Source organism: Lonchura striata, chromosome 26, assembly GCF_046129695.1.
Source record: "Lonchura striata isolate bLonStr1 chromosome 26, bLonStr1.mat, whole genome shotgun sequence".
Taxonomy (NCBI): Eukaryota; Metazoa; Chordata; class Aves; order Passeriformes; family Estrildidae; genus Lonchura; species Lonchura striata.
Window position 1 is genome coordinate 7951978 of NC_134628.1, and position 23194 is coordinate 7975171.

The 23194-nt window shown below is 45.7% G+C and overlaps 1 protein-coding gene across 2 annotated transcripts; it reads left to right on the forward strand.

Moving 5' to 3' along the window:
• The first annotated feature begins 453 nt into the window (after positions 1 to 453).
• On the forward strand, positions 454 to 16868 carry YTHDF2 (YTH N6-methyladenosine RNA binding protein F2). 2 transcript variants are annotated; one of them, XM_077788507.1, is made up of 5 exons: positions 454 to 730; positions 1097 to 1121; positions 1428 to 1507; positions 5411 to 6976; positions 11439 to 11648. In XM_077788507.1, the coding sequence occupies exons 1-5, from the start codon at positions 704 to 706 to the stop codon at positions 11646 to 11648; spliced, it is 1908 nt and encodes a 635-aa protein (XP_077644633.1). In that variant the 5' UTR covers positions 454 to 703. The 2 variants fall into 2 exon arrangements, with proteins under 2 accessions (XP_077644633.1, XP_021383981.1); XM_021528306.2 differs by lacking the exon at positions 11439 to 11648 and adding an exon at positions 15934 to 16868 and having other exon boundaries at positions 455 to 730.
• Positions 16869 to 23194: the final 6326 nt, after the last annotated feature.

Consider the following 23194-nt stretch of genomic DNA (forward strand, 5'->3'; position numbering starts at 1 on the left):
TTTTGGGGACCCCCTTCCCCAATCCAGGTATACAGCAGATCCTGTTTGGTCCCTGCTGGAGTTGTTTGTGTCTCTTGGCCAGAAAGTGGGGTGACTCTGGCCTCCCTGATTGCTGTACGCCCACCCAACACCCAGGTAGCCCCTTTTATCTGGGTGGGGGTCCCAAAAGACTGCGATGTTGCCTGGGTCCTCTGTACCCTGGAATGCTGGACTGGGGATGGGGGGACCTAAATTGTTGCGGCGAGACAGGATGAGGCTGGGCTGAGCCCGCAGCCGGGCACGAATTTGCCATTTTTTGCCTTAAAACTTCAGCGAGACCACCTGGCCCTTTAAGAGGTCTCCTACTTCCAGCCGAATGGGGGCGCTGCTCCCCCGCCCGCTCCGGTCCTCCGCCGTCCCGGCATGCACTGCGCCCCCTAACCCTAACCACCCCACCACCCCCCGTCTTTCCCCATCATTTCCCGCCATTGTGCCTAGGCGCGCGCGGTGCCGCGTGACCGGGCGGGGGGAGCGCGAGGCGGCGGGCCCGGTCCTAGAGACGCGCGGCCGGGGTCGTTGAGTAGACATGGTGGGATAGAGCGTACCCCCGCCCCGCCGGCGGCCGCCCCGAGTCCGCCAGGGCCGCCCCGAGCCCGCCGGGCCCGGACAAAGCGCCGCCGCCTCCCGCCCCGCCCCGCCCCGCCTGCAGCCCCGCCGCGGAGCCATGTCGGCTAGCAGCCTTCTGGAGCAGGTAGGAGTCCCCCCCGCCGATACCGGGATGGCCCTGCTGGGCGAGGCCGCGCCTCTCGGCCTGACAGGGGTTGCGCCCCGGGCCGGGCCGGGCCGGGCGGCGGCTGCGGCCTCATTCCTCTCCCGTCCCAGGGCCGCCATCCATTGTGATGCGGCCGGGCCGGGCCTGTCCCCGCAGGGCTCGACCCTGCCAGGCCGGATCTCTACCCAGCCCGTGCCGGGTCTATCCCTGCTGGGCCTTGGCTTCCCCCGCCGCGACGGGTCTGTTTACCCACCCCAGCTCTGTCTTACCCTCATTGGGCCGGGTCTGTTCCTCTGACTCACCGCTTTCCCGTTTTCTTTCCCCACGACGCTGCTGTCGCGCCAGAGACCCAAGGGCCAAGGCAACAAAGGTGAGATCCCGGGGTAGGCCTGGCTGGGAGCGGGAGGATCCCTCCGCCGGGAGAGGGAGGGTCTCTCTAAAACCTGCCGGGAGGGAAATAAACCCTGTCCCACCAGGCCTGGCTGCTGGGCTATGGATAGTTTGCAGGTGATGCCTATGCGGTGGGAAAGTGAAATGTCTGTGTTGTGGGCTGAGCGTGGTGTATTAGAATTGGCAGAAGTTCATTATATTCTAGGGTTTGGCTTTAAATACTTTAAGCTGATAATAATGGGAGTTTATTGCATGGATTTTTCTAACATTACCCATCTCTTCTCAGTGCAAAACGGCTCTGTCCATCAGAAAGATGGGTTGAATGATGATGACTTTGAACCCTACCTGAGTCCCCAGGCCCGCCCGGTGAGTACTTGCTGCAGGCGGGAGCACCAAGAGCAGCAAGGCTTCCTTCTGTTCCAAGGGAGGGAAGTTTGGCCTCCTTGTATGTTCCCCATCTCCATTGATTGCATTTTGATGTTTGCTAGCTGCCTTTACTTATATTCTATCCTATACCTGCATTTCTGCTGGTCTACCAGCATTGACTGCCCTTAGATTGTGGTGGGTGAGGTAGGAAGGTTTTTAGCAACTTTCTGAGGCTGTGAGAACTTCCTAGAGTTGGTGTCCAGCTCTTTTTTTCAATGTGATTGTCTCAAAGTCACCATTTCTGCTCTTTTAGTGTTGTGCCTGTGTTGTTTTCTGGTTCTTTACACCAGAGAAATGTGCTGAGTTGGGTGGTGAAGTTGTTTCACAGAAGACTACTGCTGACATTTGGAGGATCAGATCAATCTTATCTCAGCACTAAGTCAACTGATGATTCAGGGGGATTTCTCTGTTTTTCACCAAAAAAACCAAACCAAAACAAAAAACCCACAAACCCAGAGCCCACATGTGATACGATTGTTGAGACTTTCTGAGAACTTTGGTTACAAATTGAGCCATAGAGTTTTTGAGTTTGTGACCAGATCCTGAAGTCAAACTTGCAGCTACTTTTTCTCTTCACTTTCTCTTAAAACAACACCACTGTTAACTGGTGTTTGTTTGTTTTCCTTAATGGGCTGCAGGGAATGACACAGAACAGATGGAGTTCAGCTGATTGGGTGTACAGGTGTTTATAGATAAATATCTGTAATAGCACTGGAGCAGTCAGATTATTCTGGCTTCTCTTTCCAGTTATGATCAGTAAAAATAAGCTGTTCTGGTTTCCCCTTACTGTATTTTTGCATATTTTTGCTAGTCACTACATTATTTTTTTCATGTAAACATGATGCATATTTTATTGGAACACAGAAACAGATTACTCTCAGTGAAATTTCAGCAAGCATTTTCCTAGTTTGTGCTAAAGATCTGAGGATAAGTATTCATTGTCTGTCAACTGTTCATAACCTTCAGAATTCAGCCTGTCCATCAAGACAACTCACTGCATTCAACCCCCTGAAAAATTACAAGCCTAAATTCAGCCTTCATAGGGTGAGAGAACATTATTGCTTTCTGAAGTCTTGACTAAAAGCAGCTACTTTCCTCGTAGCTGTCGTTTAATGCTGATTTTTTCTGTCTCAGCTAACATCCCTAATTCCCAGCTTCTTTCTGAATATGGACATATTTCATACAAACTGCAGTTTTATTTAAGTTTCCTAAACACAAAATGTTTACTATAATTTTGAAGCAACGCAATATTTTACTCTATTTTACATGTTTTGATGAAGTATTTCTGGATCTTTAATTTCTTTCAGTGTGTCTGAGGCTGGTAAAATTTCATTTTAAAAATAAGGAAGTAGTTGAAATATGCTCCAGGAGGCAGAAACTGAGCTGGAGCAAGGTAAACCACCAAGTTAACTTGGAGTGGAACCTTTGAGTGACTTTCAGTGCCTTGTTGTGCTGTGTAGAGTCCAAAACCTCAAGAGGTCGGTCTGGAGGGAGGCAAAAATACATAGGTATCCAAGGGTACACCTCTTTGTTGGAGATGGGAAAGGGAGTAAGATAAACTGCTCTGAATAATTGAATTAAATGTGTTTTGGAGTTGCTTCCTGAGCTCTCCACATAGCTGTGGGGTAACCATGTTGTAAAGTTTCACTGCTCCTTATTCCCCACCTGCTCTTTCCGGCATGACTCTTAACAGTTCCCACGAGGTTACTGTTTATTTTAAAGCTCAGATACACAGTAAATTATTTTTTTAACCCTTTAAAAATCAAAAGCTCAGTTCTCTTACTGAGAATCTTGGTCTGAGGTGAAGAGGAACAGTGAATTTGAGGAAATAACTGTGTGAAGAGTCTTAGTCATGGAGAGAATGAGAAGCTGGTAGAGTTTTATTTGCATGGTAATCAGCAAGTGTGTCAGTTGTGCGAGGGCAGGGGAGCAATGTTGGAGATGTTCATGTGGAGAACAGCAGTGATTGTGTCCTAAGTCTGCTCTGAGCTTCCTGTGCTCAACTCTTGAACTGTTCTGCTTCCTTCTTATTACATGTATACAGGTGCTTAGTATTTTGCAGGTCATAGCTTAATGCACCTTGTGGTAGATATCTCAAAGTTGAACATAATTGACAAGTGGGAAAATATTTTGAGGTGACAAGAAGAAAGATTTTTTTTTTTTATCTGACAGTGACGTGCTTTGAGTGTTCCTGTGGAGAGAAAATGGCTCTGCCTCAGATTTAGGGATAGGCCAGCATGTTCCTGTTTCTTTAAAACTGAGTCCAGGAGAGAAAATATTACTCTTACCATTGAGGTGATAAGCTTATTAAGTGACTTTGCTGGCTCAAAATAATAATAGGAAGTTTTAAGTTTCATGTGCCTTACAAGTTAGTGTTGGTGTTGCTGCTTTTGGATATATTGAGTCTTGGGTTTAGCAGGATTGAGTTCCTCAGTTAGTAAAAACCTGAATGAGAATGAATTTTTTTTACTGATTTGCTTTTGGGAGACTTGTGAAATCGAAGGTTGAAAAGAGCATCTCTGAGTTTTCAGGCAGTACCACAGAAATCTTGTCTTTGAACACATGGTGCTAAATAATTCCTATTAATTTCTGTGAAGTTGGAGCTTGGTCAGCCCCAAACCTGTTGCTCTCCTGTAAGTAGAAGGTAGAATGGCAAACCAGCTATTTCTGGAGAGTGCCAGAGCCATCTTGAGAGACTCTCTGGATTTCAGTGTGGCATAAAATCCTCTGGGAGCTGTGCTTGGCAAGTGAATATATGATTCAACAAAAATGGAGCAGAGCCTGCTGCAAGCCAAGCTTTTAGCTGGGAACTGCATGTACCTTTGATCTCATCTGTACCAGGCTAGTGTGTTAGGGGCTGGGCAGTGCGAGGCTGCTGCTCACAGATTCAAATTACTCAGGATGATGTCCATTAGCAGGACTGAAACCACTCCCAGAGGGGACCTGGGTTTGAATGGGAAATGACAGATGTTTTTCAAGTAAGCATATCTTGGGGATGTCTGAGACTTCCCTAATTGTCAAATCAGACATTTGTTTTTTGTAACCTAAAGGCTACTTGGATGCTAAAAGGGAGATCAAGGCATGGAGCTGGGTTTTTTTTTCCTCTCTGGATTTGAAACCTGTTTGTGCTGGTGCTGTCACTGTGCTGCAAAAGGCTTCTGTTGATTACTTCCCATTTTCAGTATGTGCCCCCAGCACTGGAGGAGTTTGTGTTTTGAGGAATAGGCCTTAAATCCCTGTTTGTTTGCAATTGCTTGGAATATTGTGAAGTGTGGAACTTTAAATAGTAGGAATAAATCTGTTTTCATGGCTAGTAAGTTTAAAGAAAGCAATCGGGGACACTAGTGATTTTCACAGTGTGTTTCCACTGAATCCATTTCTTTCTTATTCCCCATCTCTCTTGCACTCTTTCCCCAAATCCTCCCTAGAACACCCTAATAAGGATTAAGTATGTTACACAAGCAGGAAAAATCCTTGCTGGAAGTAGTTACTAGCAGAAGATGATATTTGGATGCAAGATACTGGATTTATAGCCTGAGCAGGAGCTCCAGGGCTTCCCAGTGTCCAGTGTATGTCACAAACACCACACACTCCCCTCTTGGCATGGGAAGCTTTGTCTTTAACCTTTCTTAGCCTTTGTCTTTAACCTTTCTGGCAAAGGAACAGATTTTAGAGCCCTTCTAACAAAGGAGGTGTTTAAGGCTGGGCCTATTTATCTGCTCAGCCCTAAAGGAGGGAGGAGTAGGGCATAGGAAGTCTAAGCTGCCTTTACTCCTGGTCTCTTAAAATTGGTTAAACTCCTTCTAACAATTCAGTGCTTATGTTTTTGTGGTTTTCTTTCAGAATAATGCATACACTGCAATGTCTGATTCCTACTTACCAAGCTACTTCAGTCCCTCCATTGGATTCTCCTACTCCTTAGGTGAAGCTGCCTGGTCCACAGGGGGAGACCCCCCCATGCCCTACCTGACCTCATATGGACAGCTGAGCAATGGGGAGCCTCACTTCCTCCCTGATGCCATGTTCGGGCAGCCAGGGGCCCTTGGCAGTACTCCATTCCTTGGGCAGCACGGCTTTAACTTCTTTCCAAGTGGGATTGACTTTTCAGCTTGGGGGAATAACAATTCTCAGGGACAATCCACTCAAAGCTCTGGCTACAGCAGCAGCTATGCCTATGCTCCCAGCTCACTGGGAGGGGCCATGATCGATGGGCAGTCAGCCTTTGCCAACGAGACTCTGAACAAGGCTCCTGGCATGAACACCATTGACCAGGGCATGGCAGCCCTCAAGCTGGGCAGCACAGACGTAGTGAGCAGTGTCCCAAAAGTCGTGGGCTCAGCCGTGGGGAGTGGCTCTGTCACCGGTAACATTGTGACATCAAACAGTTTGCCTCCAGCCACGATTGCACCGCCGAAGCCAACCTCCTGGGCTGACATTGCTAGCAAACCTGCCAAGCAGCAGCCCAAGCTGAAGACCAAGAATGGTGTTGCAGGGCCAAGTCTTCCGCCTCCTCCCATAAAACATAACATGGATATCGGAACTTGGGATAACAAAGGGTCAGTAGCAAAAGTCCCTTCACAGGCCTTGGTCCAGAATCTTGTTCAGCAGCCACCGCAGATGTCTCCGCAGCCTGTGGGCCAGCAGATCAGTAGTAGCCCACCGGTAACCCAGGTTCCGAGTGGGCAGCAGCCGCAGGCACTGCCACCACCAGCCCCACTGCCTGTACCACCAGCACAACCCACCCGCTGGGTCGCCCCTCGGAATCGTGGCAATGGCTTTGGCCAGAATGGAGTGGATGGTAATGGAGTGGGACAGGCTCAGGCCAGTTCTGGTTCTCCTTCTGAGCCACACCCAGTCTTGGAGAAGTTGAGATCTGTCAACAACTACAACCCCAAGGATTTTGACTGGAACCCAAAGCACGGGCGGGTTTTCATCATTAAGAGTTACTCTGAGGATGATATCCATCGTTCCATTAAATACAACATCTGGTGCAGTACAGAGCATGGCAACAAGAGACTGGATGCAGCCTATCGCTCCATGAATGGGAAGGGCCCTGTATACTTACTGTTCAGTGTCAATGGTAGTGGTCACTTCTGCGGCGTAGCAGAAATGAAATCTGCTGTGGACTATAACACCTGTGCAGGTGTGTGGTCCCAGGACAAATGGAAGGGACGTTTTGATGTCAGGTGGATTTTTGTGAAGGATGTTCCCAACAGCCAGCTGCGACACATCCGCCTAGAGAACAACGAGAATAAACCAGTGACCAACTCTAGGGACACTCAGGAGGTGCCTCTGGAAAAGGCTAAGCAGGTGTTGAAAATTATTGCCACCTACAAGCACACCACCTCCATCTTTGATGACTTCTCACACTATGAGAAACGCCAAGAGGAGGAGGAAAATGTTAAAAAGGTAATGTGTTTGTGTGTCTTGTCTGTGTTCTGCAGGGCAAGAGGTGGTGGGTGCTGCCTTGCACTGGACAAACTCTGGGGTGTCCCTAGAGTTGGTCACAAGGGGGAATGGCTTTAAATTGAGAGAATAGGTTTCGATTGGATAGTAGGAGAAAATTGTTTCCTGTGAGGGTAGTGAGGCCCTGGCATAGGTTGCCCAGAGAACCTGTGGCTGCCCCATCCCTGGAAGTGTCCAAGGCCAGGTTAGATGGGGCTTGGAGAAGGTCTAGCGAAGGTGTCCCTGCCCATGGCAGGGAGGTAGAATTAGATGATCTTTAACATCCCTTCCAATCCAAACTCTTCTATGGGTCTATGAAATAGGTGCCAGCACTTGGCAGAGCAGGGGGAGAAGCCTTGCCCAGTCCCTGCCTGTGATTGACTGTGTGTTGGTTATGCTGAATCTCAGCCTTTGCTGAGTGCTGTGACATAAACAAAATGTATTTCTCTGCCATTATCAGCTCCTGGACAGAGCAGTTTGAAGTTGGAGACCAGCAAGGCATTTGGGAAGTTGTTAGAAACCAGAGCTGGGTCTTAGAATGGCTGCTAATCCACCCCCTGGCTGCAGTGGGGCCAGCATGACATATGTCTCCCTCCACTTGTAAAACCTTCAGGAACACCAGTTCCTCTCGCTCTCCAGACAATCTATCCCTCTTCTTAATTATCGTTTTTGTAAGGAGGCTTTGTCTAATGCCCAGCCTAAATCTCCCTCACTGCGATTGAAGTCCTGAGGCTTTGTCTAATGCCCAGCCTAAATCTCCCTCACTGCGATTGAAGTCCTGTGCTTGTCCTGTGGACACAGTCACGATGTTTCTCCTTGCTCTGTCTGGGGCCATGGTGGGCTGTCAGCTGCAATGCACTGCCAGCAGCATGGTACATGAGCTGAGCTCCCAATTTACCTTGCAGCTGCTCTCAAATCTTCCTGTCATCATCTACTCCTTAACAATGTATTAATTGAAAATCCTGCCCCAAATTCAGGAATCAGTGGGCTTTGAATCTTACGTGGGTTCAGCTGTAGTAAAGTCACCAGAGGCTGCCCTTCCTCTAATGTGGGTCTGGTTTATGTTAGATCAAAATGATAATTATAAAAATTAGGATTAGCACAGCTGGCTGGGAGTTTGCCAAGTTTCCTGATGATCTCTTTAGTTTGAGTAATGGGGAATTTTTCACCCAAGACTTGAAGAATAGAATCAGGAGCTGCAGCTGTTCACTGTGACAGTGAATGCAGTTTTAAATTTTTAAAATATATTTTACATGGAGCATCATATAAATTATAACACTTAAGCACAAATGTGGTCACTTGCAGTCCTTGGAGAAAGTCTATAAGGGAGGAATAATAAATGGCAAGGTGTGAAGGTGTAAACTAGTATTTTGTGAGGACCTGATTGTTTTGTGTGATTTCACCTCCTAGAATTGTTTCACTTGTCCAGCCTGTGAGGGTGAGTAGGCTCTGGCACAGGTTGGCCCAGAGAAGCTGTGGCTACCCCGTCTGTGGAAGTGTTCAAGACCAGGTTGGATGGGGCTTGGGCAGCTGCCTGGTCTAGTGGAAGGTGTGCTTGCCCATGGCAAGGGCTGAGCAGGATCATCTCTACGGTGCTTTCCAGCTGAAATCATTATGGGATTCTGTGATACCCTCCAGACCTGACTTCAGGGAGCAATAGTTAGCATTGTTAGAGAGTCAGACCTTGGCACAGTGGGAGAATGCAGGGGAAGGGGGAAAATGCTCCTTAAGGACAGGTTAGGGATGGATGGTTGAAAAGAGTTAATACTGGGTATGGATGGGTAAGCAGAAGGAGGAGGAAAAAAGACTTTGGGAAAAGCAGACAGAATGATGAGCTCTTCTAGAAGGCTGCTATGTTTGCTGTGTAAAGTCTGAAAATCAGGAATATACTAGAAATAAGGCTTAGCAGTTTTCTGCAGTTTTCTTAAAGCTGTAAACTGTCTTTATTCGTCTTCCCAGTTGCATTTTGAAGTCTCCTCCTCTTTCTTCTTGAGACGTGGTGGCGAGGAGAGTTGAAAGTGGCAGTGATAGTCTGAGTACCAGTGCTGCCTTTCTGAACCATGTTCTAGGGGATGCAGCAGCAGTTGATTAGAAAAGTGCTCTTTCTCTGCAAAGGAACTTAGTCATAGGTCTTTGGAATTCACAGAGGAGAAGGGAGTAGTGTAAACACAGTTGGTGTTTGCTATTTACTCACCCTGTATAGGCTCTGGGCCCCTGTAACATCCAGTATGGAGGAGGTGACTCTCTGTGCCTTGGTCATTCTTACAGCAACAGTTTGACCTCCTCGATCACTCACTCACTGACACAGCTGGGAATATGATCAAGGTTTCTGTAACTTCTCTTTCATGGTTTCATTGAGGAACAGTTATTTTTGCAGAAGGAGGGTTTTCTTTTTTCTTGGAGTGATTCCTACCATGGGACTAGAGGTGCCAAAAAGCCCAAACCATGTTTTCTCTGCTTGAAGCATCTCAAGTAATCACCTGAATTAAAAAAAAATATATGAAGAACCAGAACTGAAGCTCTGGAAGGTTAGAATGCTGCTCTGGCAGCAGTACCCTGCCTGCTTTTTTATGCTGGGGAAATTCCATTGCTCCCAGCTCTTTTATTTCTCCTACAGTGTGAGATGTTGATGCTCTGCAGTTGTGTTCCTTGAAGCTTAAGTGTTTCAAGGTTTGGCTCGTTCCGAACTTCTCCCAAGCTGCAATTGTTTCACTTGGCTTCAACTTGCCCAAATCTTTGTCTCATTTGCAGTTTGATTCCGGCATGCTGCCTGAGCAGATGGATGATCTGTTGTGAAAGTCTGAAAAATCCTGAATATTCTTTTATGCTTCACACTGTTAGTCATTTTTTCAGAATCCCCTAAAGCAGGTCCAAGAAATTATATGAAAAATGTATAGTGTTTATGCGGTTTCCATTGTCCAGTGAAGGGAGCGGTGTGGGTAGTTAGTTCAGTGTTGAAAATACTGAAATAATCCTCTTTCTTTTCCTTTTCTGTTGCTTGTAGCCATCCTGTTCCTCTGAAACTAATCTCCATTCCTTTTCCATGTGTTACTTTGCTCTACTAATCAGTTTTTTAAAAGGTTTGAATATTCTCCTGACCCAAAATGGTGGAGCTGACTTGCAGTGCAATCCTGCCCAGAGCATTCTTGAAATCCAGAATGGCTGCTTTTATGGTAGAGCTTGGCACTGACTTCTTCCATGTAAGAATTATTTTATCTTTGCTTTAAACAACCAAAACAACAACACCAATCCCTGCCCCATGGTCATGCACTTGGATTTCTAGGAATGCTGTGGTGACCTTGGTGTAAAGGTCTACCATAATGATCTGCTTGGTGTGAAAGGTTGACAGCTTGTGTTTTGTGGAAACTCAATCAGTGGAAAACTCCAAGGGAAGTTTATTTTGATTCTTTCTGCCTGCCCAGGCTTGAGGTATTTGTCTGTCCCTGGTTCCAGGGATTTTAGGAAGGATATTTCATGAAAATCAGTGCTGTGTAGAGCACAGCACTTAGTGGTCAGGTTTGCAGCTGAAAAGAGACAGTTTGTGCTGGGACTTTGAGTGTTGAGTCAGACTGAGCTGTGCAGAATGGGGAGGGCTTTGCTGGGGTTTGTCATGATGAGGATCAGCCTCAAAGCACAGAGGTGGGATTGGTCAGATTGGCTCTGTTATTTCTGGAATTGTGCTGCTTTATGCCTCAGCTGATGGTGTCTGCTGGTTAAAGGAATACAGGCAAGTGTCACTGCCTCCTTGAAACATGTGATTTAGGGGAAAACTGAGGGGTGTTGTATGAGCCTGTTTGAAATGGGCAGGTTATTTCACAGTCACTGGAATGTGAATGCTTTCTGATGGATTTTACGAAGCTCTTTTTTTCTTCTTACCAGTTTGTAATCTCATAGGGGAGGAGAGAGAATATTCACTATAGGGTGGACCAGCACTCTTTCCTCCTGCTGTTAGAGTTGTCCTAGAGAATGCTGCATTTGCTTTGGCTTTACCATGTTCCACAGGACAGTATTTCTGACTCGAAGATTCAATTCCTGGATATTCCATATCATGGTAAAGCCAACTGTTCTCTCTGGCAGCAAGGGAACACTCCTTCCACTCACACAGTTCCTTTCATTTGGTGATCCCATGACTATTTGCTGTTTTCTGCTCCAAATCATGACCATAATGAATTTAATTGATTGATACACCAAGCCAGAATTTCTGCTGTGCTGTTCAGCAATGCACATGGTTTCAGTTTATTTCCAGGCTGTTTAAATCCTGTAGGATTGTGTCCATGCTTGTATGTTTGCCCAGGAGTAGAGGAAACAAACCATCCTGCTTATTCCAGTGTCTTGGCGCTGACTGTTTGTAAGGAGTATTTTGTGCTTACAATAATTTTAAGCCAGCCTTTAACAACACTTGCAGATACTTTTGCTTGTATTCTAGCTGTGTCTAAAGACAGGAGAAAACTGGAGGGAAGACTTAGATCTGTCTGATGCTCTAATGCTTGTTTTCTGCTGTGAGACAGGGAGCTGTGTTTCCTCATTCCTAAAAGAGGAGCAGCTGGGAGCCTTTTCACTGCAACTGAAATGGAATCAGAGCAGTGGAAGAGCAAACCACTTGCACTTGCCTTGTAGTCCTGTCTCTTACTACTAGTGTTGTGTTAGAAGTCTTTAAAATAATATTTTAATGTAATGTTAATATTATAAAAGAATATTTAAAGTTGACTTGTTGATGTTAGTTTAAGGGCCTGTTGACATGCACTGTTTAAATCCTTTCAGTTTTATTCCTGTTCATGGCGGAGGGTTGGAACTAGAATATTTATAAGGTTCTTTCCAATCCAGGCCATTCTAGGATTCAAGGACTGGGATTGGTGTTGGGCCAGACAGAGAGTGCAGGCCATCTGCAATGGGATTTTTCACCTCTTAAAGGTATGGCCTCAACCAGGGGGAGTTTATTCCACACCCTGTTCTTGTGAACTTGTTCCCAACCTACTTCTTGCCCTCTCACTGTGGGCAAAGCTTCATGTTCCCTCACTTCAGATTTTCTTGGCTGTTTGATTTCAGCTCTGAGCTGCAGAATACCCTGATTGTTGCGGTGTCCTGTGCAGGGCCAGGAGCTGGACTTGATGATCCTTATGAGTCCAGCTCAAGATTTTCTGATGGGGTGTTAGCCTTTTGGGGAATGATACTGGGAGTTTCAGTGCTCCAATGAAGGAATTGCCTGCTGTTTCCTCTGTGGGCAGGCACTGCTTTTTTGCTTGGAGGACTTTCTCAGACTGAACTGAGATTGTGCCTGGCCTGGTCTGCCCAAGGGCTTTTGTCATTTTGTCAGGTACAAACACTTGATCCTTTTGTTGTTGGCTCCCCTGCAGTGTGAATATATAAGGTGATATTCTATTGCTTAGTTACTGTTATCAGGACCTAGCTTGTGACATGGCTGCGGCCCCTAAGGACAGTAGTGATAGGACTGAAGTTGCTTTGAGTGGTATAGTCAGAGAGTGCTCCTGTTTGCATACGTGCTCTATGTGAGGTTGGTGTCAGTACAGGATTTGAACCATGGCACATATCAGCCATTTCCATGCCATGCTGCTCTTGCCCTTCCTGTTCCTGAGGGGTTTGATGGATGGGGATGAGTGTGAGCAGGTGTCCTTCTTGCTTCTCCCATTTGGATCAATAATGTATGACCCAAGTTTAATAAAAGTGCAGCCAAAGGGCATAAAACACTTCCTGATGGAATTCCTTTTGCTCTCCAGGGATTGTATCCCAGAGCAAAGCTCACTGTGCATGTACAGATGCTGCTTTGTCTTCTGGAGCTGTCACATAGCTGGGTGGGCTGTGACACACTGTTACATAGCCTGTGGATTTGGATGAGGATGAGCCAGGAAGGACAAATGTTTGCAATGCGGTTGAGCCTTGCTGTGTGTTCTGGTATATCTGGCTGGTAGTTGAATGCTCACTGTAACACCCCAAGGACAAGATGTCTTGGATCCCTCTGCTCCACTCAGATGACACCTTACATGCAGTGCTGCATCCAGCTCTGGGGTTTCCAGCATCAGAAGGATGTGGAGCTGCTGGAGAAAGTCCAGAGGAGGCCACAGAGATGCTTCGAGGGCTGGAGCCAGGCTGGGAGAGCTGTGGGTGTTCACCTGGAGAAGAGAAGGCTCTAGAGGGACCTCAGAGGCCCTCTTAATGCCCAAAGAGACTCCAAGACAGCTGAAGAGGGACTTTGGACAAGGAATGGAGGGACAGAACATAGGGATGGGATATTGGGAAGGGATTGTTCCCTCGGAGAGGGGTGAGGCTCTGGCACAGGGTGCCCAGAGAAACTGTGGCAGGCCCTATCCAGATTAGACAGGGCCTGGAAGAACCTGGTCTAGTGGGAAGTGTGCCTGCCCATGGCAAGATGAGATTTCAGCTCTCTTCTAATCCAAACCAGTTGGATTCTATGGTTTTGGATCAGGGATCCACCTCCTTCCATATCCAGCCACCTTTCCTCCATTCCTCTCTGTCTTGTTCCTTGAGGCAACCTCTTGACTGAAGGGGAATGGAGACCTTTGTGGATCCCCTTCCCCAGTCCTGGTTTACAGCAGGTCTGAAGCAAAGATGTTAGTTTTGGTCCCCTCTCTAGCTTGGTGACATGGGGGACATCCGCTCTAGCTTCTGTTCTGACTCATTAGTATTTAAGGGGGGATTTTCCCTGGGGTTGGCTCCTTATTAGCTGCACACAAGCTTTGGGAGTGCCATCATCTTCTCAGCAGGAAGAGGTGATTGCTTGGGGTCCAGCTGCTGGGGTGATGTGTGCAGCAGGAGCCTTGGCCACTGTCACAGCCCAGGACCTGGCCCTGGAGATGCCCAGGGCATGATTGAACATGGCAACCAGTTTATCCTGTGTCTGCGTTTGGGAAGTGGTGACATTAGCTTAGGCAGTTGCAGATGGTTCCTAAAGGGATGTGTGACATTGCCATCTGTCCCTGTGTAATGTAACATGCTGGCTGCTGAACCAGGAACAGGGCTTGGCACCTTCCTTTGGATTTGCAGCTCTCCCTGTGGTGCTTCTTGTGCTCTGTGTTCAGGCCTGGCTCTGCTTCCCACCTGGCAGTTGGATTTTGCTGTGATGTAGTGGTGTTTTGGCAATGAAAGCACCTGCAACAGACTTCGGCAGAGTTACAGGAAAAGGGGAAATACATTGACTTATTTGGGTAACTGTTCTTGATGAGAATATGTGCCTTCGTCTGATCCCTGTACCCAGAAGATAGCAGAGGATCATGCTGGCCTTGCTCTGCATCTTGCAGAGGAACTGGAGGTGAAGTTTCCTTGGGTTTGTGGCTGAGAGGCCAAAGCCAGTGGTAGTGTTCTGAGCTGGAGGCCAGACCTCCCTTTTTGGGAAGGTTTCTAAGGATAGATGGCTGCACATGCTGTTGTCCCAGGATTTAAGCTGTTTGGGGATGGGCTCTCCCTGCAATCAGCAGTGGCAAAGGAAGGGGTTTCCTGTAGCAGCCTGCTGCAACCTCTGCTTGTTGCAGAAAAACCTGCTGTACCTGTGGGTACCTGCTGCAGGTATGGCTTTAGTGAAAGTGGGATGGACTTGGCATCTCTCTGACTAGCTGGGTGGTGATGGACTCACTCTGCAGGAGCCAGAGCCCCAGAGTACACATCATGCCTAGACTACAAGGGATCTGCCTGTCTTCAGGGAAGAGGCAGAGCCAGGAAGAAGCATCAGCTCAGGGCCCTCTGGCTGCTTGACAGGTTTCATTACTGAGGTGGTGTCTTAGGATCTGGGAATGACACTTTAAACACCTCATAACCCTTTGGGGAAGCCTGGACCCCCTTCTGTGAGAGCTTCTCCGTTAAACCCAAACAGAACTCAGAAGAGATGGGCGCGGAGTGCTGAGAACAGCAGAGAGGGGTGGCAGCCTTTGGTGTCTGGGGGTATTTGGTGCTGTGCTGTCTCTTTGTTCTGGTGTTTGGACAGGGTGTTTCTGCACTGCTGGAGGAATACCTGGGGTGTTAGCAGCAGTTAGTAGGAACTTCCTGTCAAGTTCTTGTTTTTTGAGTGAGATACCATCAAGTTGTGTCAGGGGTATCTGGGAAGTTTTATGCTGGGGGCTGGGACTGTTTCAGTACCTGCAGACCAAGGCTGATGGCAGTGCTGCTGGGGTTTGAGCTCCAGCCTACTTTGATGCCTACATGAGAGTTCAGGTCATGTTTTTCCATAAAATCACAGAATGGTTTGGGTTGGAAAGGACCTTAAAGACCCTCATTCCAATGCAGATACACTTTCTTCTAGACTAGGCTGCTCCAAGCCCTGTCCAACCTGGCCTTGGACACTTAAAAGGATAAGGCAGCCACAGCTTCTTTGGTCACCCTGTGCCAGGGCCTCACAGGGAAGAATTTCTTCCCAAGATCCCACCTAACCCTGCCCTCTGGCAGTGGGAAGCCATTCCTTCATGTTCTGTCCCTCCAGGCTCTTGTCCAAAGTCCCTCTCTACCTTTCTTGAGCCCCATTAGGCACCAGAAAGGGCCTCAGAGGTCTCCTTGGATGAAGACGCCCAGCCTACCTCCACCAGAGCAGTGGGGTTCCAGCCCTCAGATTTCTGTTGCTGTGGTCTCCTCTGGACTTCCTCCAGCAGCTCCACATCCTTCTGATAGTGGAATCCCCAGAGCTGGATGTAGCTCTGCAGGCGGTGAATCACCTGAGATGAGAAAAAAAGGAGAATGAGGAGCTGTTTGACCTCAGAAATGTCACATCTCTGCAATGACTGGATGCAGTAGCAGCACTTCTTTTGACAAGACCAATAATGCTCTTTTCCTGACTTTGCTGGCTATGGGACAGGCTCCATGGGAGAGCCATATCTTGGAATGCTGATGTGTAACAGTGGTGAATAAAACTGCTCTCAGTTAATAAGATCTCTGTTTTTTTGTTTGTTTTTTTTTTACAGGAACGCCAAGGCCGTGTCAAGTAAAAGGCTATTCCTGTGGCACAGATTGCAACAGAGATTGCATCCCAGCTGTCTTTCAGAGAGAGAAAGGAGCAAGAGTATCCCAGAGAGAATTAGGACTTCTTTTTCTTAATTCCTTTGACTTCAAAAAGACTTTTGCAAACTTCCAATTAAAAAAAATTGGAATATCACAAGGACTAAAAAAACCAAAACCAAAAACAACAAAAAAAAAATCCCTTCTAGGTAGAGTAGAGGTAAAACCTGTCCCCTTTCTTTTGGTTTTGGTTGTGATTTCAGAGCATACGCTTTGGTTTTGTCTTTTTACTATGGTTTTGAATTTTCAAGTCCATAAGTGACATATGCATTTTTTTTCTCTAAGTTTTAAATTCCACTGTTTCTCCTCCTTCCACCCTGTTGGGCCTCCTTTTCCAGGTTTTGATATTTGCACTTGGAACACTGAATTGTAACATCCACCATGCAAAGTGGAGTAACTTTTTTTTTTTGTTTTCCCTGGACTGGAAGAGGAGGAATTCTGTGAGGAAGTTGGGGTTTTGGCCTAAGAAGAATTGAAAAGAGAAGTGTCCACGAGGTTATGTCTTAAAGGTGGTTCATTTTTCTCTGACCCTTTGTTACTTAAAAGTCATGTACTAGGAGTCCTGAGAAACGTTCTGTTCTTGTGCATTATACGGATTTAAAGATTAGGTCTGGATGAATTTGATTTTTTGAAAGCTGAGAACAGTGGTAAAAACTTGTCTTGTTTACAGGAAAATGAATTTTGGACAATAAAAAACCCAAAACAAACCAAGGAAGAAATATTGTAAAGTGTGTAGTGACTATGTTTCAGTTTCTTGTTAAGCGAATGAGGACTGGGCGTTGCCTTTCTTTTCACCATTAATCACTTCTCAATAATAAATGTGAGATCCTGTTGAGCATCATTGTTGTCTCCTGCTCCCTTCTCCATGCTGTCAGCTCCTTGGATAACAGCTATTGGAAAAATACCTGAAAATAAGGAGTGCAGAGGTGAATTTCTTCTTGAGTTTGAAGTAGGGTGCTCTCACCTTGGCATCCTCAGCTCAATCCTGGGGCTGTTCCAAGTCCTCTGGGATTGTTGTGACTCCCTAGTATCACCTGGCTCCAGATGTGAGGGGCAGCATCCACCTGGCCTTGCTCCCAGGATTCCTTCCCTTGTCATGGGTAAGTTGGGGATGATCCAAGCTCCTTCCAGGTGTGGGAAATGCAGACATGTCACAGCCCAAATCATCTTCCCTGGGAAAAACACTCATCATGAAGAAAAAAATAAAAAAACCTCCCACTCCTTCTCTAATCATGGACCCTGCTGCTCAAGTTTGGTGGACTCCACCTCTGTCCAGCAGCCCGTTGCTCCAGGAGCTGACCAGTCTGACAAGCATTGCTGTGGAACAATGTCAGGTGTCCTGAGGGTTCGGCCAGTGTCAGGGCCCCCAAGTGCCAACAGACTTGATGAAGGAACTGTTTACATGAGTGATGGAATAAACCCTTACTTGCCACCTTTCCCCTCCCTTTGCACTGGGAAAGGAGCTATGAGGGAGCCTGGGATAGGAGGTGATGCAGAGATGGTCATTTGGGGCAGCCTAATGCCACTGGGAGAGTGCAGATGCAGTGGAGGAGAAGGTGAGTAGATTTTAAGAGCGGTTTAGGTGGGGTCCTCCCAAAAAAGGGAGGTCACAGCCCTTTTGGGGCTGTAAACCCCAAATTTGCCTTGAAGTTTAGGAGGTGTTTGTGCAAAAAATACAAAAAACGGTAGCATTTCTTTTTATGTATGTAAAAATGATTGTTAAAATCGATTTCAAAATACAACCTTGTATCTACAGTATTATGTACAGGATCTTGGAGTATAAGAAATTCTAAATAGAAATATATAAGGTTTAAAAAAATGCAAGTACAACTTTTGTGTATATAAATTAAATAATAAAGGGCTTGAAAATGGAAGAAAATATCTCTATGAAGGCAATAGAAATAGCTCTGACTATTCAGAGGTTTTTTCTGTCTTGGTGTAAAACAGTCAGATCTTGGCTGGGACCGAAGTCACTGCTGCCACCCGGTGCTAAGTATCACGTATAGCAACTGCCCCTTACGGAAATGCCACACTCAAAATGGCATTTAAATTTTAATTTAAATTAGAGACCCCTGGAAAAGCAAAGGTGAGGTGGGATTACCTGGAACCTCAAGACACTGAGGTGAAGGGGATGTAGAAGCAGACAGCAAACAGATCCCACTGCTTCTCACTCCAGCAAGGGGAATTGCTCTAGAATTTCATGTCCAGTGTCACTTCCAAACCCCACAGGCGAACAAACACCCCAAGACTGATCTCCTTTGTACTTTAAAATAGCGCAGACCCAGCAGGAGGCCCTGCAATTCACTGATACGTGTCAGCAACTGTCTTCTCACTTGCTGCTCTCTCCACCTTTTCCCTGTCCAGTGGGATGCAGGTGCCACCACCCAGAGGCAGGAAAACTGCATTGCAGTCCAGTACAAAACGTGCCTGGCAAGCCCAGGACACCAGGAGCCAGCAGCCATATCTCCTGGATTTCCTGCTCACAGGCAGGCATTTTAAGCTTGCTTTGCCTCACAGGTGCTTTTCTGCCAAGGGCATTCCCATCTCTTTTTAGCTTCATTCAAGTTTTGGAGAGTTAAGTTTCATGAGAACTTTTTCATACTTTGTGACAGTTGGCAGCATCCATGCACTCTCACTCTTCCATTCAGGAGAAAGACAGCACAACCCTTAGACACCTAGTGTGTAATCCATCAATGGATAACCACCTCACTCTGGGAAGAAATGTAATGCCCAGTTTTGACCAAGACTGAAAAAATGCAAATAGCAGTACTGGAAACATTTCCAGGTATGGAGCCTTCCAGCTCCCAAAATGCAGCTCACAGACCTCTTTCCACAGAAACCACAAAAATGCCCCTGACTGGGCTCAGGGATAAAACCATGCCTGTTCCACCAGCCTGGCATAGAACATATTCCATGGACACCCCAGGAAGGTGTCCCTGACCGTGATAGATCCTTTCCAACCCAGACCATTCCAGGAATTTAAGGTCAATTTGGGCTACTTTTCATCTCACAATTCCTTCCCAAGCCTCATCCTTTAGGCTGTCTTTCCCATACCTTGCTGGAAAGGGAAGCAGTGACTCCTCTCCCTGATCATGCCCACTGCAAATTGCTGAGCCCTGCCCAAAAACCACCAGGTAACATAAATGAGTGATACACTGTCTTGTCTGTTTTCCATAATCCAATGCTTCAATGATGTCAGAATCAAACAATCAGGATCAGTCTCAGGTTATAGGTACAGTTACGATTAAATAATCCCCAACACTCACTGCCAAGTGCTGCTGGAGGAAAAAAAAAAAACTGCCCACTTCAGATGATATTTAGGAGGTCCCTATCTAGTTTCCCGGGATGTATGGGAAGCTGCTACTGACAGATTGGCACTCAGGAGCACTTAAGTAGTTTACTGAAAACTTCTAAAACAGGGACTTCTTCCCAACTCCAAGGCAGCTCAAATGCTATGGCTCCCCAGGCTTCCTAATGAAGTGCTGCATAAGTGTGTCTGTGTGTGGGAACCTTCCTTTAACCCAATTTCAGGGAAGAGTTGCCTAAAATTTCAGTTAAAATTTAAATCAGCTTGTAAGACATAAGACAGAATAAAAATACCCAGACGCTCCCTTTTCCCAGCTGAAATTTACTGGGATATTGAGAGCTTATTTGGAAAGAAACCCCTCTGAAGGATAGTATATCAAATATAATGGAAATTCTGAGGGATGGAAAAGCAAATACTTTCAGAGTCATTTCCAGCACAGTAATCACAAACATCCTCAGAGGTGTCATTTGGTAGCTCAAATCCTGTATGGCCAGACCTGACACTTTGGCTCATGTGGGAAACAAATGGGAAGTGGCAGAACAAAGTTCAGTCCTTCCTTAAAGCAATTCCCAGGGAGCTGATGACCCTCCAATGAAACTCTGGCTTGGGATAAGGCCTTTCTGCCTGTGTCATTGATATGGTTGAGCACAAGTGCTCTGGCTGGAAGTGACAGTGTCGCTGAAATTATGGGAAAAGCAAAAATTCTCCAACAATATTTTTTAGTGTTAAAGAATTAAGGAATCGCTTTATTTTGTCCAGGATGTTGTTCTGGCCAGGATGTGCAACAGAAATAATTTCTTTCATGTATTGCCTGGGTTGTGCAGAGAAAATCCTTTCATCACACATGATTTTTACTAGATTTTTCACATACAGTCAAAATTCAGATAAATTCATTGGTTCAATGTTCATTGGTCCCAAGTTACACAGTTCTTAGACTTTGGTTTCCTATTGGTTATTGATCCCTTTGCCTTTGATGCTAATTAGGTTTTCATTCTTTGTTCTCTTACCTACATTTTCTCTGATCAGGTGTCTCTAACAATGCCAGGGGTGAAGTTTGGAGTTGATGTTTGTTAATGGTCATTATCTTTTGTGTATCTTCTGTGCTTCTCCCAGTCTGCTGAGATGTTAAACTTGTCAGGCCTTGAGTGCTGAAATGGTCCTTTAAAAAGAAATTCAATTTCTTTTGTCCTGGGCAAAGATGAACAGAGCTCCAGACTGAAGCTATATTAAAAAAAAACTAAACTTTGTATAATTTCCAACAAATGGAATCCTGGAGGTTTGGTATGGCTGCAGCTTGTCGCAATTTCAGAGATAGACAAGCAACCAAAACACACTGATATCGTGCAGCAACAACCAAAGTTTATTGCTGGTCAGCCCCTTTTATAGAGGCTTCAAATTTCCCACACTTATCTGATTGGATAAGGGTCTCTACTCTGCCCAGCTCACTGGGTGCATTCATACTTCAAACGATTGGCCGGGCTCCCCTGTTGGAGTTTGAATCTGACCCATCAGTAACATGCCTGGGGACTTGTTTCCTTCTATTTTTCTAACAAGCTCGGCTGGTCGAGTAAGTGTCTGTCATGACCGAGATATCTGTGCAGCTATAGACCAGCCACAGTTGTCACAGTTTCCCCTTTTCTGTATAAAAATTTAAAGTATTCTTTGTCATCTTCTGCAGAGCTCCTTGCAGATCAAATCACAAAGACAGCTTGACGATACAGATGATTCTCCCTAGCTCAACAACCCTAGCTTCTCTCAGCTAGTGATGCATCCCATGTATCACTGAAGTTGTGACATTTATTCCCAGAAGCTGTCAGATGGGATTACCAACAATACAAGTTCTCAAAATGGCATGCCGCAGGCTCATTACTTGGAAGTTACAAACTTACAACTTAACTCTCTGAACAGGAAACATTTCAACTTTTAGAACCGTGGGAAAGCCAACCAACAGGGAAAAATCAATGTTTTTTACTTCAACAGTCTGCCTTAGTTCAGGTCTGTGATCCATACCTTTAAACAGATAAAAACTTCAAGTCCTCATATATTTAAATATATAAAATCCTTCTAATAATGTCAAGTGATTTAGGGTATAGATAGCACCAGGCATTCCCCCTTTTTCTGTTTAAAAAGAATACATTTTAAAGTGCCATGTAGAAGGTAGCAGTGGTGTAACACACTCCACAGCTGTAGGAACCATTCTGTGTTTAGTGATGTATACAACTGCTTTGGAAAGTAGCATTTATCAAACCAATTTGAAATTATTAAAGGAAACATCTTAGTTAGGTTTTACAGGTGACATCCTGGTATACGATTAAAAATGACACATCCTTGTGTTTGTATTGTAATTACATTCTTGTGTTAAAATGTAATTCTCAAGGTATTTTCTGGAAGTTAGAAGAATTGATATTGATTTAACACAATCTTTGCTATTTGCATAGGTGGTGAGCACATTGTTGGCTTAATTAAATAAGGACAATAATATCTGGTAGTTAAGGGTTTCCAATCTCAGTTTTGGTTTACCTTAATTGATGGTAACTCATTAGATAAGTGACTATGAAGTGTCCATTTTGGTTTGGGTCTCTGTTTCATCTTGAATGCTGCGGTACATAAGCTTGGCAAATCAGCACTTTCATGAGCATCCATTTTGCAAAAGTCAGTATTATGGATTAAACAAATTATATTCTTTTATATAAATTAATTCACATTTTGAAGAAAGGAGTTTTAAGAGTTATGTACAAAAGAATCCAACAAGCATTCTTGAAAGGAACTGTAAAATGTCATTGAAATGCAAAATATTTCTGCTAGTACTGCTGTTTGAACTACTTGTGAAGTATATTTAACACAACCTTTAAAACGTTTACAAGCCAAGTTTCGGAAAAATCAAATCACGTCAAAGAAAATTCTATAAAACAATGAAAAGCATATAAGGAAAAAGTTTGGAAATGTTAAGGTCAGGATGCCACTGTGGGCCAGTGCAAGTGGCCACAATTGGAGGCCATTTTCCATGGGAAAAAGAAGTAATTTCTCCAGGCTCTGGGTATCTGCTTAGAGGTGGTATTTGGGGATCTAAGATCACACAGGTTCCTAGTTGCTGACATCTGTAGTTTTGGAGAAATCCTGCGAAGTTTGGAAATGTTGAGGTCCGGACATGTCACGATCCACTTGTAGCAGTGTGTCATGATGGTTCGTTAACTGATCCCAAAAGTGCAAAAGACAAACAGTAGGGGACTATCAGTTTAATCACAACAAATGCACCTTTATTAGGGGCCAAAACAATAAATGTGGTAGTGGGGTCAGAAAAGAAATAGAAGGATAGAGAGTGAGAGGGAAAGAGGTGGATGGGAATAGCTACCAACACAGGTTAGATCCTCACTGGTCTGGACGATGGGGATCCGTCTTGTGTCAGGGAGAGTCTCCAAAGTCCTACCCAACCCAGGGGTCCAGTTATAGTCCACCAAGGAGAAAGAGGGGAGCATGCAGAACAATGAGAGTCTATTGAAAATTTCTGTGGGGGAACTGGTGAGTCAACTGAAACCACCAAGGCAGAACAAACACAATGAAGAATAAGTCCATTGAAGTTACTGGAGGAGAACAGGTCATGTCATTAGTGGTTACACCACCATTTCCCCCACTCCCTGTGGTAGGGGTCTCAGTCTCAGTCCTTGGAAGAGGGTTCTGGATCTCCGTCTGTCACGGTGGTAATGAGGCAGGTGAGGGGTCTTCAGTGAGAGACCACCAGGGTCACCCCAACAGTTCATTAGGCTTAAAGGTGGAGAATTAAGCAGGCATTGCAGCAGGCCGCCCCGTGCTGAGTCCATGCCAGGTCTTCACCAAGTCTTTGCCAAGTTCTTGTGAAGCCT